This window comes from Dermacentor albipictus, chromosome 3 (genome assembly GCF_038994185.2).
Source record: "Dermacentor albipictus isolate Rhodes 1998 colony chromosome 3, USDA_Dalb.pri_finalv2, whole genome shotgun sequence".
Classification (NCBI taxonomy): Eukaryota; Metazoa; Arthropoda; class Arachnida; order Ixodida; family Ixodidae; genus Dermacentor; species Dermacentor albipictus.
In genome coordinates, this window is record NC_091823.1 from 71,251,690 (window position 1) to 71,270,537 (window position 18,848).

Below are 18,848 nucleotides of genomic sequence, written 5' to 3' on the forward strand. Positions count from 1 at the left end.
CACAAGAGCACGTTTTATAAATGCCTTCATTTTCAAGTTTGTGAAAGGGTGATTAAAAGCACAACCAACGTGTTCAATGAACAAGCTTTATTCATGTGAGAGAACAATGTCCAATAAATAATAGATGCACCTGCTCTAGACTAGCAAGTTCAGTTCACTACAGCAGTATGACTAGCTCTTTCATGCACAATCTGCAAAAGCGCACTCTACCGCAACTGCCATGTGGCAAATAAGCAAGGTTTGTAAGTGAAGAGGGCAGCCCAGGGTTGGCCACAAAATTGCTCTATGTTGCGTGTCTGAAGATACCGCATATGTGTTAGCGTTAAAGTAGTCCAGGGCTTTTTTTTTCTTTGAAAGCATGTCTTCATTTGTAAATATAGGGTGGTATCTTGCAGATATTGCCTTTGTCCGCAACTGGCCCACACTGCCCTGTGCTAGCCACACTAAACAACTAAGTTATTACTTAAAAGCCAACATGCCCCTCCCCATTTCATTTTTTTTTTTTTGGCAGGTGCTTTGCTAGTAGTACCTGAGCAAGCACTTGTGGTGAGCAATGCAAGTTGTGACTACTAACAACTATGGTTCCAGAAAATGTTAGTACATTAAATGAATGTTCACATAAAAATGCTCGATGCAAGCATGTGGTTGGCATTACTTCCAGTTGCAGAGCATTTTGTGTGAGTACTGAGCAGAAAAGCGTTAGTTATGTGGTGGTGTCAGGTAAACTGGAGTTGACACAACACTTTGATCTTGGCCAGTGGGCCTAGAGACAAACACTACCTGATGAGACCAAAACACTGACATGCACTTAACTCCTGCACTTAAAGACGAGGCCATCACACAACTACTGAAAACAATATGAAATGATGCTACTGGTATGTGTCACAACCACAAACACAGCCAAGGCATGGCTGTGCAACAAAGACAATAAGGCGGATGAGACCAAAGGTGAATTTCAAGACACATGAGAAGGGTGGGGGAAAGACAGGAGATAACACAACTAAATTTTTGTCCCTGGACGGCCTTCAGTCCTCGGAGTTTGGGGCAACATGTCCTCGCAGGTATACATCGTCGTACAGGTGTCCATAAAGCTCATCATCTGCTCGGTGCACAGCCTGACGAACATTTCGAATAAACTCGCGCTTGGACATCTTGTTCTTGATGTGGGGACTGCTTAGGTCAACTGAGAGCATGATGAGTGAGAAGCACAGGATGTACACCATGTCTGCATGGATAGTGGGGAAAAAATGAATAAAAGTAAACAAATTAGTACTAAATTTATTACAGACATATTGTCAATAATAACAACCACATTTGTGAGCTAGAGTTGCCTATCACATCTTAACAATGACAATGCAGCACACAAAAGTTAAACACAGAGAAAACAGTAAAACGGGGCATGCCACAACATAAAAGCTGTGCTACAACACTTGCATGAACATCCATTATAATGCGATTACAAATATGAATGCAAAAATGGAGTTTGATGACTAGAAAAAAAATAAATAAGTATGGGTGACCACAAGCAGCCACACATACTACGCGCAACACAATTGTTTGATCTGTCTACCACTGACGCAAATTGCTATTGCGAAGCACGTTGATAAAAAACTGAATGTCCCCATCATAGCCTCTCATCCTTTTCTAATATGGGCACGATGGCATTGTGACCTCTGTGGGCTTCCGTTTGTTGCAGTTGCTACTCCCTTAATGCTTGTTGCTCGAATCAACCAATCAATCATTTATTCATACAATGTGTACAAATAACATGGATATGTGATTATACAGAAGGAGGTCCCATAGCACAAGCCTGCAAGAGGACCTCCTTTGTGTTTTGGTAGCGCAGCGGCAACATTTCGCTCCAGTACAGCAATGTCTCCAGTCTGTTTTTTTTATGCTCAGGAAGACTGCGGGTGACACTAGCTGGCATGACACCAACACAACATATAGAACCTTTTCACGCAGCAGTTTGCTCTAAAGAAATGAGATGGAGCTTTTGGAGGCACGCTGCCCATTGCCTCAGTGAAAGCTGCAGGAATACGAAACAATTACCGCTTCTGCCTTGGTATACTGTGCCATCAGCTGTTGAAAATGCAAGTGAGTGTTCACTGGCGCACTGTGATCCATTCATGCTGCAAAATGTGGTATGATAGACGGAGGACGTGCGCAGCAGTTGGCTGCAAAAATAATGAGTGGCATATCAAGGAATGGAATGAATCTGCATGACCAAGTCCATGTACCGCGGCTACATAAGGACTGACTGTCTTGCCAGCCTTTTGCGATGCACGGCTTTCGTCAAGGATTAAAAAATTCACTCATCCGCCAGCGTTGCCTCACTAACTTTCAAAGAAAGAAAGCAGGGTATCTACGCATATCCATCACAACTCACATGTAAGCTTATGCCCATTCTAATGCTAACATATTGAGAATAAGTGAGTGGGCACACACTTGATATAATGTGCCGAAGTATGGGTGACGGCGACTACATCGACAATGCACGAATGTTCGAAGCTGAAGGTCTCATAATAGTCCACAGAGTAAGTGAGTAACTACTGATAATATATCTTTGTTACAACCTATTCAAAAGTACAAAACATCTACTTTTCAAGCCTCATGCACAGCAAGAACAAATGTACACAATTACACAATCACAAATACACAATCAGATAGTGCCTGCACCGAGAAACTTTACAGAGTCAGAAACATGACAAGCCGCTGCTTCAAAGTGGTAGCCAAATAAAAAATGAAGAGTAAAATACACTGACCTTGATTTAAATCAATTCACAAACCAAAAGTTTGGACAGCTTGGAAAATATCTTTAGCCTCGCTTCTAATACAAGCACCATAAACGCTGCTCGCGTCATTTGGATAAGGCGTAATGAGCTCCGTGTTGACTCGTCCGTTGCTTGCCTCAGTTGCCTCTGAGTTCTCAATGGATGGGCATGATGCCCCAGTGCGGCTCAGCAAAGCTCTGTTTCAGCGTATATCGTAGATGGTGACTGGATGTTGAACTTTTGGCAATGGCTTGAGAGATTGCGGCGCCCGCAGGATTGCCGTGAAAAGGGTCTATATGGAGAAGTCATGCAAGGATTTCGCACCAATGACATCGAAGCAAGCACCAAACAATCCTAGCATGGTTACCAACAGCTGAAAAAATTTCGTTGCTGCAATGGAAGAAAGAAAAACAGCTGGCATGTCCAGTTCTCTGTGCTTCTTCTCTGTCGGCTTGTCAACTCCAGCTTCGTTGACATCATCACTCAACGCTGAGTTACGAACACCAGCTGATGCCGACTGGATCTAGCATGTTCAGCCCTCGTCTTTTTGGCTTATCTCCTTGCTCCGCATCGATTCCAAGTGAGGCAAAACCAGCTGACACTAGGGGCTGCCTTTCTCGCATCCACCACTACAATTCCCTCTCCTCGCTCCTTTACGCTCCACAACACCCTTTTTAGATTCTTCCACTCTCCCCACGTCTCTCGTCCAATGACAGGTTTGCATAGGTAAGTGGTTACAAGACGAACGACCATGAAACCCCATGAAAGAGACAAAAAAGTTATCAATTCAAAACAAACTGAGAAAGTAACACACTCGACTTCCATTAATTCGACAGTGATAGCACTGACATAGTTTTCCCAATTCTACAGAGGTTCAAATTAAACAAGAAGCAGGAAAAAACTATGAAACACATCACTGATTCATTTGACAGTATTTGCCCAATTCTAACATGCCCCCGAGTCAAATGTGCACCCACTTTTTCTGGTTCAAAGTAGAAAACTAACATTTTCAGTAGTGGCAATACCCATCAGCGTTTCGAAGCAGACATTGGAGCTGGCCAAACCTACTTATGGAGTACCTACTGCTGTGCTTTGAGTAGGTGTAAGGTTTTCACAAAAGCACACACAGAAAAACTACATATAATTTAGCATTCTCTTTATTTACATAATCATTTCCTCATAAGAACCAAGGGGAAAATGAGTGATTCACTGCAGAACGCCATGATGGCAGCGGCGAGAACAATCGCATGCTACCAGCTACACGAAACCACACAAATAATATTAAAGGGGTATTATAAGGAGAAAAAAAAATTTTTGGCCAATTAAATACTCTTTAAAAACACAATATTTTTCAATGTCACAGTAATAAAAAAATTATTAGAAGAGCAAATGAAGGTCACAATTACCATTATTAAATTTTTTGCTTAAACACCAGCACCGGCTTGATGTCACAGATTTCAAAGTACTTTTTCATATTTAGGCATACAGTAAAAGTTCCTGAAATTTGCCAAGTACAGGCTTCCACTTTCTAGGGATGAAGTGTAGTGCAACTTCACCAATGAATAGTTATCAAGGCCTGACATCACAACATGCTGGGGTGGGAACTCCAATGCAGAGTCGCCACCTGTCTTTTGTTTTTTGCATCTTTTCTGGCTTACCAAGCCTCCTTTCACAGTAAGAGGTGCTCTCTTGTTATTTAGATAGGTAATTTACTGGTGCAGCTGAAATTACTTTTGTTTTTAATGTACCGTTGAGGAAGGACCACTTCGTAGGTTTGATTTGCTGCACATTCCAATTTTGTATTATACAGTAAGACCAATGAGAAAATTTAACCCTCGTTAATTCGGAAATTGGGATAATTCAAGCTCGTCCTCTGGTCCCGGCAGGTGTATGCATTATTTACTGCAATTAAATTCTCGTTAATTCGGACGTATTTGGCCGCACACCGGTTAATGTGGGCATATCTCGGAGCTCGGCGAGCGCGGAGCGCCGCAAATGTGCGAAGCAAAAGAGCAAAAAACGACGTTATCGTAAACCAGAACGATGCGGCAGATTTCGCATCGCCATAGTGATCAGTGGAAATCGTACGTGAATGACAGCAACGCCAAAACGTCTCGTGCTTATTCGTTCCTTCAAAGCCTTCTTCTTGCATTTACCGCTGCGTTTAACAGCATTGGCGTAGTTGTCATACAAGATCACATTGATAGCGGCTGCGGTTTTGTCCGTGGCGGTTGTGGCAAACAATAATTTCACTTTGACTCAGTGCGCACGTAGGCCGCATGCCTTCAACACCGTATAGTCGCCATCCATGATCGCGTCGACAGCAAGCGTGGTTTCGTTCACAACGGTTGCGGCAAACAGTAGTTTCATTTTTACTCAGTGCGAAGCTGTCGAGGATGAAGAGCACTGCCTACATTGCGATGGGCTGCGACCTGGCGACACTGGCGAAAAAAATAATCAGCATGTGCGAGTGGTAGTGAAAAGCATCTCAGATGAAGACGCGTGCCGTGGCCACCCTGTGAAGGAAGTCGCGAGGCCTTCGCTGCTGCAAGCACTAATCAGTCACAAGATGACATAGAAACAGGATATGCTGATTCATGCAGTAAATAAAAACGTGTTGATTCAACATTCAGTTAATTCTGACATTTTTTCGGTGCCGTGAAATCCAAATTAAGGAGGTTTTACTGTTCATGGTTATATTGCGCTTAGTTTTACACTGACGATTTTGAGTAAAGGACAGGACGCTCCGAAAATACTAAAAGGCATGTGCAAGAGGGTGAACGCAGGATCCAAAGAGGGCCTACCTAGTGCTACGGTCTGTCAGACTAAGCACATGAAAAAGTACGTGGAATGTGCTACTTCAGTGGTTTACCAGATCCCACTAGATTGCGGGAAAGTATACATTGGGCGAACTGGACGTTGTCTAAATGATAGGTTACAGGAGCACAAATACACGTGCCAGCTTCTGACAGCATCTAGCAACTTGGCTGCACACTGCAAACAATGCAAATGCTCTCTGCTACTAGAAAGCATCACAGTCATTGGTACATCAAAAACAAAAACGGAGCGAGAAATATGGGAGACGCTTGCGATAGCTAAAGAAAAAGAGATGTGCATAAGCACTCCGTCCATCGCGCTTATTGAAGCTGAGGTCGAGTTTGCCAGGGCGAACGGGTGCAAGTGAACGATGTATGCCTGGCCCGAACTATGATCACATGTCGTCACCTTGTCATATCTTTTTATACAATTTTATCATTTTTTATCATTATTCTCTTACAATTGTCAGGCATTCATTGTCATACCGCCATCGGGATGTCATCATGGTCGTTCCATTGTCATCACTCCTGCTTCGCCATCTGATTTTCGTCATACAATTAAACCTCGTTAAACCGTACCCACTTAAACAGTAGTTTCGTTTTAAAAGCAGTAAAGTTAAATCCCCGACTGAGCGGTCATTGAACATAATGTGTTTTGTATCTGCATAAACCGTACCAGCTTATTGCGCACGTATCGGTTAACATGTAGTGTTTCCACTTTTCGTCGTGCAAACACGGCAGTGTGTTGCCTCCATCGGGCAGCCCAGCAGAACAACAAGCCTCAGAGATAAGAACAATGGCCTCCAAGCACCCTATGCGTTTGCGCGTGAAGCCACATCAACGTCAACAACATTTCAGCGCCGTGCCAGAGAGCATTGTGGCATCGTGCAAACAGGGACTCGCATCATGCTGAAGCTAGGATAAAAAAAAGACGCCGGGTGCTCAGCATAGAAGAAAAATTAGACATTGTTCATGCTATCAAACGTTACGCGAAGAAGTCGGCGATGGCATGCGACAGGGATCTGCTTTTGACTACGGTGTGTGGCATTTGGAATGCAAAGAAGTTGCTCGGCAGCGCTGCTGCGAACACAAAGAAATGTCGGCTACGAGGTTTGACTTTTCGCCATCGTTGTTGCAACTCTGTCGTTTCCAAAGTGTCGACTAGCAACAGTGATGAAGACGACACGGAAAGCGACAGCATGGACGATTCAGGCCCGACAGTGACAAAAGCTGCACATTACGTCAGTCTCATGAATGCAATCGTCACGACGAGAACAGCACCCCAAAATGAAAAAGGCGCCCCACGACTTCTGCCGTTGTAATGCCTATCGTCAGACAGTCACGAATCCAATGTCATACAATGGCATCCAATGTCATACAGCAGTCATCATGCCATTGTGGTCGTGCCATCGTTGTCATCCAGTTGCCATCTTGTCATTGTCATCACACACTTGTCATTACACACTCATCGTCATCCCATTTTCATCATGTCGTCATTGTCATGTCATTATACAATCGTAATCATTTAAAAATTGGTACCTCATTCGCATCATGTCGTCGTCATCATCATACCATCTTTGCCATTCCATCGATGTCATTCCTTCTTCGTTGTTTCATTGTCATGAATGCGTCTCCATCGTGCAGTCGTCGTCATGCCGCCATGCTCATGGGCGACCTTGGCAGTTGAGTGCCATAGCAAAGTGGGACGATACCGGAATATTTTGCATATAGCCGAAGAAACGGAAGTCTCAGAAGGACCCTTACACATGTCAAATAAACGTCACTTCAGGAAGAGGAGGAGGATACAAGCTACGGGCACATTCAGCCTTGCAGAGATGCGCCACCGATTGCTTTACCGGAGCCTCTACTTCTACCATGTGAGGATTAAAATTATGGGGTTTTACAAGGCCAAAACCACTTTCTGATTATGAGGCACGACCATGTGAGGATAAACATGCATATTGATAAGCAGCTCATCACAGCATAGGCTTGACTCCATATCTAATGAGGCTATCTACTGCGTTATGTAATTGATGAAGTTGCCATTATATTTGGCAAACTTCACCACTCGTCCTTGTGAGAAGATCAATTCCTCCACGGTTGTACACATTATGTTTCAGTTCATCAAGCAGAGTCTTGTGCTCTCCCACACCAATGTGTTCCTAACCAACGCATTCATTTTGTCCCGTCCATGGTGACATAGTATAGAACATTAATTGCTGGAATGCCCAGAATGACATCAGAAATACAGTGTGTCGCTACGTTGCTCAAATGCTAATCAAATTACTGTCAACAGTCATTGTAAAATGAGTTCTGCCGTAGTTTTTTTACTAGAAGCTCTACCAAATAAATAGTTAACAAAGAGAATGAACCGCAGCCTAGCACACGATCACCTTGTGTGTGGTTATAATGCGCAATGCTAAATTCAACGACCTCAAATTCTCTTGAACGAAAATCATACAGTGTAACGAATAAAGTTGCAAGCAACACGAAAGTGCAGTGGGCAATGATTAGCTTTTTGCCAACAGAGGGCCATCATGCATCAGCCCTCAATGCGTAAAGCTACTGCATTGAGCATGCAGTCGCAAAGCCAGCATGGCCGCGCAACTCTTTTAGCCCAACTCATGGGTGGCACATAAAAAACAGAAATAAATTCGATTCTGTCAGCCGTCACAACGGCAGTCCCACTGGCTTAACGTTGCGAAAGAATGTGGCCAATGAATGCAGCAGCACCACACTTTGTATTCTATTGCATAGCAGCTTCCCCATTTTCACACCACCAAAACAACGTCATAGCACAGCAGTGGCACAATTTACGTAAAAAGGACCCCCTCGGGACCACATTGAGCAACAAATTCCAGTCGGTGCAGATTGGCACAACTTGTGCGACATTCCCACAACTGCGTTACAGATACCAAACAAATTAGAAACCTGATACGCACCCGATTTTTTAACAACAAAAATTTTGCATGCCTGTGATCCAGGCAATCAAAAAAAGATTACACTCACAGAATGGAAATTTAATTACACTTAATGTCCACTGTCATCACTCTCTGACAGCACTTAATCACTGTCTACAAAGTATTCTTCATTCAGGTGAACATTCAAGCACGAGAGGTAGTGCTTAAATGTTCACATTACACCCTCATAACCGTCCTGTCAATATATTTAATTAGCTTTCATAATCAAAAACAAAGCTGCACACCATCATCATGCTATGTGGAGACTTGTTCTGTTGCTATCTTGTGATGGCGATGGCAATGATGCTGGCAAGACTGGCTGACGTTAGGTTGTTGTAAAACGCCATGAACGCAGTGCGTTCACAACAGAATCCCAGAAATGATGTGCTTGGATTTGCCTTATATCTGCGAGACACCAGGTACATGTGTTGCCTGCTTATGTGCTATTTAAAGGCTGCTAAACAATTTTGACAATTACAAGGCCTGAAGCTTGGCCAAGATTGCTCGATAGTATATATACTACTGATTTATAATCAATTTACCGAATTAACATTCCACTGCAGTTTGCCTTTAATTCAGTTCTTCCTGAGGCATTATCATTATGTATGCCATATTAAAACCTTCTGTGCTTTGGACGATTTAGCTTCTTCCATAAGTTTCTGTTAAGAACAGCCAAAGACAAGCTCAGCTCGCCAGCAGTACTTTGCATTTTTTAGCAACGCCATGGATGAGCCTAGCTTTGTCTCAGTTCTTAGTTGAGCTTTCGATAGATGGCAGCACATAATCCATGAGAAAACACAAGCAGAAGTGAATTTATTCTTTCTGAGGAGGTAAAGCATGTTGGCAAGTGAGGTTTTTAGAAATAATGTGTCCACTTACGCTCACAATTTGGGATAATAGTGCGGCACAGAAGGTGTTAATCCTTTCTGTACTGTAGGGAATGACGATAAGCGTACCAAATTTCTGAGAGATTTCTGGAAACAGGAAATCATGAAGACTTTACTCATCATCGGCTACATAAATACAAATTCTGGTGACAACTACACTTGTCAGCATTACAGAAAGGGTTAAGAGCTCCCTGTGGAATCAGACCACCCTATATGCAAACTCACCTGAGCTAAGGCCCAAGTGAGGGTTGCACTTGCAGAAGCGTAGTGAGAATTTCTCCAGCAGTGTCCTGAGGTAGCTGTTCTGTGTGTTAGGTGCCTGAAGGCTTTGGAAGAAGCGCCGCAGTGCCTCCGGCAAGTGCTGGTTCTCAAAGTTTTGGAGCTCCACCAGGTGGTCCAGGACCTGCCGCCTGCAGCCACAGCATTGCACAACTGCTACCAAACTCTGCTAGTGAACTACTAGTGTGGTGCATTGATAACGATTTGCTCAATAAGAGGGCTTTGATATACTCCTGCTTAATCCTTCCTACGTGTCATTTCTCTACAATCTTTCATTTGCACTTTTTACTCTGAGTCTACAATAGTGTGTTAGTGAAGATAAAATGCTACTACTGCCAGGCTCTTTCTCATCAACGGGTTTCCGAAACCTTAAAGACAGCTCCCATACACAACAAATGTTTTGACCACAGATACCATGATGAAGATAATGAGGATCAAATGCAGCTCAGTGTTGTGATAAAGAAAGTCAACACCAGCAGTAAAATAAGTGTTGGCAAAAGCGTTGCCAAGTTGCTTCGTCTATCAGATATTTCACATTTCAATACCTAGTTGATGCTCCCCAAGTTCCCATTTATTACCTTCTTCCCCTATGTTTATGGAATAGTGCCAGCATCTTAACACAGTTAAAACTTGATACTAACAAAACCTGATTTTACAGTTCCCGGTCTAACAAAAAGAATTTCCATTTCCCGGCAGGTACCCGTAGCGTTCAATGTTATCATCAACCCAAATTAACGAAGCTAAGTTGGCCGAACTCAATTTAATAAAGTTTTTCCTTAAATAAATGAGTAAAATAAGGCAGTGATTTCTCTCTAATTTTGACACAGACGAGATTTTCTTCAAGCGTGTACTTTAAAGCTATCGCATTAAAACATCTAGGTGTCCTAGTCCCGGTCCTAGCTTTATTTTGATGAGGCTGCATGCTGCACATGCGCACAGAACAGTGGACTCTACACCGCCTTGGTAGGGGTGGCAGTGGTTGCTTTCGTTGTTCCATGGTTTATGCGACAGATGACTAGATTAGCGGCAAATACAATGCCGCGGTAGCTTTTGCATGTCACTGCATTACAATATTAGACTTTGAAGTACCGAAAAATTCCTTTCTCGATTTTATGAACTTCCCGATTTAACGAAATAATTTGAGCGTGGTCATCACTTCGTTAAATCGAGTTTCAACTGTATGAGGTCCAATGCTTGTGTCAAGCTGTTACTCTACTTAACATCCACTACATTCCATTTCATACAGATTAGGTGATGATACAAAGGCTAGAAAGACACCCCTCGCTGCTCGGATTTATGATCAAGAAATAGTGCATCAGATATGAACAAAAGATATAGGTGTACGCCTCATGTAACTAAATGTAACATCTTATACTTTTATGTTGTGAAATATAATGTAACTTATCCACGAAAAGCGTGGTGGATCTGAACTTACCACCAAATGAGTAGAGAGACATGTTTCTGCAACCAATGGCCATAGTACACCACTTGCGCTTGCAGCCTAAACATAGTGTGTCGCATACGGGATGCACAAAGGCGTACAAAATGATACAAGGGTTGTCCCAAAGGAATTAAAAAGATGGCGTAATTTTTCTATTTCATGGCGTACCTTTTTCTAATCTACATGTTTGTAGAGTAAACCTTTCTCGATAATATATCAAAATAACTTTTCTCTTTCAGTGTAGGTAACTAATGGAATCCAAGCAGAAGCAAAGGGCTGTCATTGAGTTTTTGACCAAGGAGGGGTGCAGGCTGTCTGACATTCACAGAAGGCTACTGAATGTTTACGGAGATGGCACCATTGACAAGAGTAGCGTGCAGAGATGAAGGAAAAGTTTAAAGTAGCGAAAACTACCGTTGAAGACAAACCACGCAGTGGGAGACCATCAACACGAACCGTCACTGAGTAGATGAACTGATTCATGCAGAAAAAAGAGTCACGATCTGTGAGCTATGCTGTACAATTGAGCTGTGATGACAGTGCCACAAAAAAGGCAGAAGACATAGAAAATCAAAGTACGTATGTCCAAAGTGGGTACCTTGACAGTTAACGCCTGATTTGAAAGAGAAAAGAGTGAAGGTCTGCTCTGGCTAGCTAGAAGCATTTGAAGCCAACAAAGGCAGATTTTTCTCTAATCTGGTTACGGGAGATCAACGTGGGTGTATCTTTATCATCCAGAATTGAAAAACAATCCATGGAATGGCATCATACTTATTCTCCAAGGCATAAGTCCAAGAGCCAGCGATTAGTACAGAAAGTAATGACAACTGTGCTTTAGGATGACAAGGGTATCATTCTCCTTGACTTTCTGGAACGTGACCAAGCATTGGGTTCAACAATGGCACCAATGCATCTCTTGTGATGGAGACTACATTGAGCAGTACAGTACATGTATCTTTCTATTAAAAAAGAGTACAATGACTCTACAATGGAAAGGAGAATGATGGGTGTAATGTTAAGAGATAAGAAAAGAGCAGATTGGGTGAGGGAACAAACGCGAGCTAATGACATCTTAGTTGAAATCAAGAAAAAGAAATGGGTGTGGGCGGGACATGTAATGAGGAGAGAAGATAGCCGATGGTCATTAAAGGTTACGGACTGAATTTCAAGAGAAGGGAAACGTAGCAGGGGGTGGCAGAAAGTTAGGTGGGCGGATGAGATTAAGAAGTTTGCAGGGACGGCATGGCCACAATTAGTACATGACCGGGGTAGTTGGTGAAGTATGGAAGAGGCCTTTGCCCTGCAGTGGGCATAACCAGGCTGATGATGATGCTCTACAAGGATGTAGAATTTTAACAATGTGTGTCAGATGAAAATAGTTATGCCAACTTTTGCCTTACTTATGGTACAACCCTCATACGTGATTTGACGTAACCTTTCATCCACAGGTTGGAGCTGTAACACATGATGCAGTTATTCCACATAGAAAGTGTCGCAGATAAAAAGCAGCTGCACTGTGAAAAGCATGGCGTGAGACTTTCATGAATGCACTACTTGCATAGCTTCCACATCTTTGCCTGCCAAGTATAAAACAGAATATAGGGTGTCTTGCCTGTCTGCAATATAGGAACCTTTAACCCCAAATCTTCCAACGTGCTTTTCTGTACCATATCTACAAAGAATCCTGAGAACCTGTTTCAAACGCACACACACGCTCATTCACCAACTCAAACATCAGGTAAATCACTGCCTACCTTGACTCCAAGTACAGCCGAGTTTGGCGAGAGTTGAGTCGCTTGGTGTTGTGCAGGAACCTGGCAATCTCAATGGGGACATCTTTCACGAGCCGTTGAGAAATGAAGTATTGCATTCCCTGCAAAGTTGCACCGAGTAATTAGTGTGAACAAGCTGAGCAATGTATCTAGCCAAGGACTATATTAATATAAATGCACCATCAGAAGCTGTCATTTCTGTAATTTCAACCTGATGGGGCATCAAAAATGTGCCCAAACTAAACAATGCTCAAATTAAAGGATGTGCTCAACATGCACAGTTGCCTTTTGTGACTTCTGAGCATGCGGATGTTGTAAGACAGGTCACTACCAACAAAAAGTAGGCTGCACTGCACTGTCTGCAAGGTAATCCATGTTAAGAAAGCAAGGAACAATTACTGGCTACAACAGTATTTTTGAAATTATGGTTTCAGGTTCAGCGGCTGGATGACTGTGCTCGCTGCTGTCAATGTGATTCGAGTGTTACCTGTTTTTATGGACACAAGTTCACCCAGTAAGAAGTTAAACTTTTAGCTCACACATTTGGCAATGTTTGGTTCTTCATAGTCATTACAGCGTGGCAACACATTCTGAAAAATAGGACCTGCGGTTGGAGGTTCATCTCACCAGCTCTGCGTCTGCATTGAATGTGATTGTTCCCTCGTCGAGCTGCAAGTAGAGCCGCCGATAAGAGAAGCCAGGCTCCTTGGGCATACCATAGATGCTGGTGTAGCCCCACTGGCTGATGCACAAACTGCATAGAATGTGGGCGACAATGTTACCCAAGACCTACCATACTATGGTGCTTTTTGCTAGGGGAGAATTCATAGGGTTCATTACTTTCACATGTGTAGCTGTGTAGCCAAACCGTGCAGATTCAAGACACAGCATTCTACTTCTACAGAACTTCAAAGCACATTCATGTGCCATTCAGTGGACAAATATGGATACTTCACTGGACTAAAGACTGACCCTGGCAGGCACATGATCCACGGTACCCTCAGAAACTGTCAAAACATATGTAGAGCACTGACCAGGCCAATGTGAATGCATCTGTAAAGTTAATATAACAACTACTCCAGCCACAGGTGCTGACTATGGGGTGGCTCGGGTTCTCAAGCACCCTTCAAAGTTTTCTGGCCCCTAGAGGGGGTCACAAATCTTCATGCCAGGGAAACAAAGCAACAAGTCAGGTATACAAAGAAACGCAAGCTGGGTGTGAGACTTTTGGAGCACAAAGGCACTTGGATGGCTATTTTTGAAACTCCCTATTATGTTCTCTCAGCTGGGGCAACGTGGATGGCAATGCCCTGTCTATTGCTTCATCTTTACTTTTTTTTCTTTTTTTCGTGGTGCACTTGCTGTAACCGTTCAAGGTTGGCATCTGACAAAGGTGCTGAAAAATGACAAAATAGCATTACCAGGATGTGCGGGACACATTAACAACTGCTGCTTCTCCCTTTTCTGAAAGACTGGTACTCGAGTGCGCATGCCCTTGAGTTTTGTTCAGGAGTGACTCAAGATCATGGATAACTAACTGCCTGATGGCTGGCGTTTGTGGATTTTCATGCACGTCTATGGTATCATAGACAGCACATAATAGTGGGGCCTTCGAACACCACAGCAGAGAGTGAGCAATCTTTCATGCGAGGTTGTGAGCTCCCTGCTGCTTGCAGTGGAATAATACCTGGCTTGTATGATCATGGCAATGTTGCCTAAAAATTGTGAATGCTTTCTTACCGTGTTTAAAAAGTGTTGCAGTGCCACTTAAAATGTGCACTAAAGAGAAACGGCAAATCATTTCCCATTGATAAAGTGTTCTTCAAGAACTCTGCCTTCATTGATTTAGTAGTAATAGGCTGATTATTAGAAGAGAAATTGAAAGTCAAAGTTCCAGTTTTCCTAACGTTGCGCTGAAACCCAAAGGCCGGTATGTCAATGTGACATCACAAATTTCAAAGTACTGTATTCTTTTTTTTTTCACATTTGGCTTTGTAGTTCAGCAAAAGCTTTTGAAACTTACTAAGTTTAGTGTTTGGCTGATTTAGAATACACAATGTGGTTAATTTTTGTTGATGAAGATTTCACTAGGCCAAGCAGACAGTATAAATCTATGACATCACAGCGAGCAGTTGCAGAAAACTTAAGATGGCACCGCCACTCGTCTTTCGTTATTGCATATTTTTTGGCTTACCAAACATCTCTCGTGGTAAGAGTGGCCTTCTTTTCGGCATTGTAGAAGACTAATTTACTAATGCAGCTCAAATAATTTTTTTGTCCCTCTAAGCACAGAAAGGCTTTTTTTTATAACCCTTCTTTACAAAGGTCGTGTCTCAGCACAACAGAATACTGCTCACTGATAAGCCAACAAACAAGCACCCCACACAACAATGTGTACACAGGACGAGAAATTTAATGTTGCAACGCACAGCTGAAATCAGCTCCTGCCACAAAAAAAAGAGCAAAAAAAGAAAAATTGTAACTATACCACGTGCACAGACAGTTAACTGATGCGCAATTTATGAGGTTCAACGTCCTAAAACAACACTTGGGCTTCGTGAGACGCCATAGCGAAAGGCACTATATTAGAGACTTTTAGGTTAGGGGACGAAAGCAGCTTACATACGCAAGAACTAGGGACGAGAGCACATGCGCAGACCCCTATGTCTCGGTCAGCACAGTACTGTGGCCCCTAGTTCTTGCGTATGCAAGCCACTTGCGTCCCCTAATCTAAAACTCTCTATTATGTTTTGACCACCTGGGGTTCTTTAATACGCGTCGCGACAGGTATGATCTTCAGTGTTGTATAGTAGAAACTCTTCCACATGCTTCTCGATAATTTCAGAACACCAGACTTGGCATTATCTATATTATTGTGACAATATGACAGAGAGATAAATTGGCCAATGTCGTACAGCAATAAGGCTAGGTGTGATGCCATTCTCTCACTCACAACTAAAAGGAAGCGAGAGTACTGTGCACATTTATTCTGGCTGCACTCGAGGCCGCTGCACTGATCACAGGAACAGAGCGAGACATGCATCATGAAGTTGTTACTCGTCCGGCTCCTTGGCCCGAAAACTGGTTCACAGAAATGAGTATCAGAGTAAATCAAATAAGACACTCTGATGCTTGCCAGTATTGTTTCTAGGATTTAAGGATTTCATACTTTAGGTCATGAAAAAAAAATAATGTGTTGAAAATGTCATGTCAGTACCCCATTAACATTGTGAGGGGGAGAAAAAAACCCAGGGTACTATGCCAACCAAATTATACATTTAATGAAAAAGGACATTTTCGCCCCCACACGAGGGCCTTGCTCACAGGTAAAAATCCTTTAACATGCACCTAAACCCAAGTATGTGATGAGCATTTTCGTATTTCACTCCTATCAAAACGCAGTCGCCACAGAAGGGAATCGAACCTGCAACCTCATGCTCAGCAGCAGAATCCTGAAGCCACTGAGCCACCGCAGCATATTCATAAAGAAAGGCTACAAAAAAGAATGGCACTTCTGCTCAATAGAGATCAATAAAACCAGTCACCTGTGCCAGAGGACTTCATCTTGGGCAAGGTGGGTCCACACACACGCTGCCAAGCAGAGGTCGGTGGCATTCAAGTGTGACAGCACTGCGAGGCTCAGCTCTGGTGGCCAGCTAGCAAGATCTGGAAAGCCTATGGAACCATCATGAATAAGGTTTCAGTACTTGTTCCTGGGCATGCTCAGCCTGCTGAATATCAATTCACAAACACAAATCAAAACTCCTGGGTTTCAAAAGGACAACAAACAGGAGTCAGATAAAAAGTGAATTGTGGGTTATTTACATTAAAAGCTGCACAGCAGGTTATGAAGCCACCATAGTGAAGGGCTCCGAATGAATTCACCCAATTCTAACATGCACCTAATTTGCACAGTGCAAGAGCCTTTTCGCATTCTAGCCCAATTGCAATGCAGCAACTGGAGCCGGAATCGAACCCACAAACTCGTGCACAAGAGAGTGCACGAGTTGAACCGCGAGTGAGCATTTGGGCTGTTTTCTGCCCTATGCTTTGGGCAAAAAAGGGGGGGGGGGGGTAGAAAGGTGGGAGCAAGGGAAACGAACGGTACACCATATACATGAGGAGAAAGAAAAGGATGGAAACTGCTACAAGCATTCACACAGCCATTGATCACAAAAAACTCTGCAAGTTCTGAGAATAGGAGAATCAAGGCTAAGAGGTTTGATCTCATTCAAAGACTGGCAGCAACATTTCAAAAGATGTTTGAAACCAGTGTGATGTTAGTGCTATTTGATGTGCAATAAAGGTGCTCGTCTTCATGGTAGCAGTTATCAGTAAAAAAAAAATATTGGGAATGATGTTGCGACTAAAAAGATGCAGTCAGCAGCTAACAGATGAAGCACTCAAAAATCAAGTAGAGCATCATGCCACTCAACAGGAAACTCTGTGTTAAAGCATCAGTGGAAACAAGGTATTAAAATCACATCAAGCAGCACTGAGGCTTATAGTTTCTGTTTAAAACAATAACACTGCATTTTGCAGTTATTGAATACTGACACTATGGAACCACAAGATGCAGTAAACCACCATAGAAACAGGCACTCCTCTAGCTTTTAAATTGAGATGGGGCTTGCATGTGTCAACAGTTAATAACTCTGCCATGTTTGCTTAAATACCCATGAAGAAGTCTGCACAAGCGGCCTGTTCAAGCAGTACAAAGGAAAACGCGCGTGCATTAATTCTATCATGTAACCAAGCAACTTCGCAGGCTCGATCAACCATTGATGCTGCGTTTACTGTCCAAAGTTCAACACACCAAGTGCCCCACTTTCCTGAACAAGAGCAAACACATGCTAAAATGCGCTGCGCGCACATTGCCGGACGCCCTTTGGACGTGTAAACAGCGATACCACCACTGCTTTCTAGGTGTGGTGTAATCGTTGGCAGTATGCGAAACTAGGTTCGAAACAGTGCTTACTCGGACAGTTGTTGGATTATTAATGCAGGATTCGCTGTTCCACCACTGAAATTGGGCGTCATAAACCTCAAAGATTAATAAACATGCGCGTTGCGGGAAAAGGAAACGGACTTGCCTTCGGTGTTATCATCCTCGTTACCTTCACCGTTTTCTTTCACTTTCTTGAGCACTTGTCCCATCGACAAACGCTCACCTAAAAGTGGAACGCATGGCATGCGTTAACGATCATGCCGCTCAGACAGCCCAGGCAGGCACTTACGATGCATGAGAAAGCACTTTTCGCCGTCAAACCGCGCAGAGGATCAGCTATCAGACTGAACGCGGATGTTTAAATGCGGCCATACTAAACCAAGTAGAACGCATAATATGCCTTAATTCAGGCCGCGAACCTAGCGCAATGTACACTGACGGCTCACGAAAAAGCACTTCTCGCGCGGAAGCCGTGCAAATGCATTTATACGTGTGATCGCGAGTTCCTAAAAAAAAAAAGAAAAAAAGAAAGCTGTCATATGAGCAAAGCAGATGCAGTCATGACCAGGGACGAGCACTCGACGTACCCGCGTTTCCCCCTGATTTGACGCGGGTCAAGAGACCGCGGGCACTCACCAGAGGACAAGTTTTGTTGAAGTTTCTCTGCACATTCGTGATAAAGGGTGGACAAATCGGTGATAATACTAATCAGGCTTTCTTTCCATAGCAGAGAACTAAATTTTGAAGCCGATCATTACGGAGGGGAACTGAAGGACTCGCGAGGAGTCGCTGGCGTTGCGGCCACTTAGGAAAGTAATTCTCGCTGATGAAATAACACTTTATATGCGCTTATAATACTTACATTTTAGTTATGTTGATGTTAAATTATTATTTATGTAATAAAATTACAATTTGACTAGTTCATATTTTGGCATGAAAGTAAATTCAACGTTATGTGCATATTTTAATAA

General features: G+C 43.0%; 1 protein-coding gene across 3 annotated transcripts; it reads right to left on the reverse strand.

Moving 5' to 3' along the window:
* Positions 1-72: 72 nt before the first annotated feature.
* Positions 73-18,676, reverse strand: LOC135914315 (F-box only protein 8-like). 3 transcript variants are annotated; one of them, XM_070535577.1, is made up of 8 exons: positions 18,167-18,448; positions 18,023-18,100; positions 16,475-16,604; positions 13,557-13,683; positions 12,912-13,030; positions 9,663-9,847; positions 9,430-9,524; positions 936-1,225 (listed from the first exon to the last, which is right to left on the reverse strand). In XM_070535577.1, the coding sequence occupies exons 1-8, from the start codon at positions 18,171-18,173 to the stop codon at positions 1,175-1,177; spliced, it is 792 nt and encodes a 263-aa protein (XP_070391678.1). In that variant the 5' UTR covers positions 18,174-18,448; the 3' UTR covers positions 936-1,174. The 3 variants fall into 3 exon arrangements, with proteins under 3 accessions (XP_065303177.1, XP_065303178.2, XP_070391678.1); XM_065447105.2 differs by lacking the exons at positions 9,430-9,524; positions 18,167-18,448 and adding an exon at positions 18,514-18,676 and having other exon boundaries at positions 73-1,225; XM_065447106.2 differs by lacking the exon at positions 9,430-9,524 and having other exon boundaries at positions 73-1,225; positions 18,167-18,424.
* Between the last annotated feature and the right edge of the window lie 172 nt (positions 18,677-18,848).

Excerpts from the sequence above, each read along its gene's own strand:
- LOC135914315 (XM_065447106.2), bottom strand. Across the intron at positions 13,031-13,556 it reads TCAATGCAGACGCAGAGCTG|GGAATGCAATACTTCATTTC; the intron begins GTGAGATGAACC and ends GCAACTTTGCAG. Across the intron at positions 9,848-12,911 it reads CGGCTGTACTTGGAGTCAAG|GCGGCAGGTCCTGGACCACC; the intron begins GTAGGCAGTGAT and ends CTGTGGCTGCAG.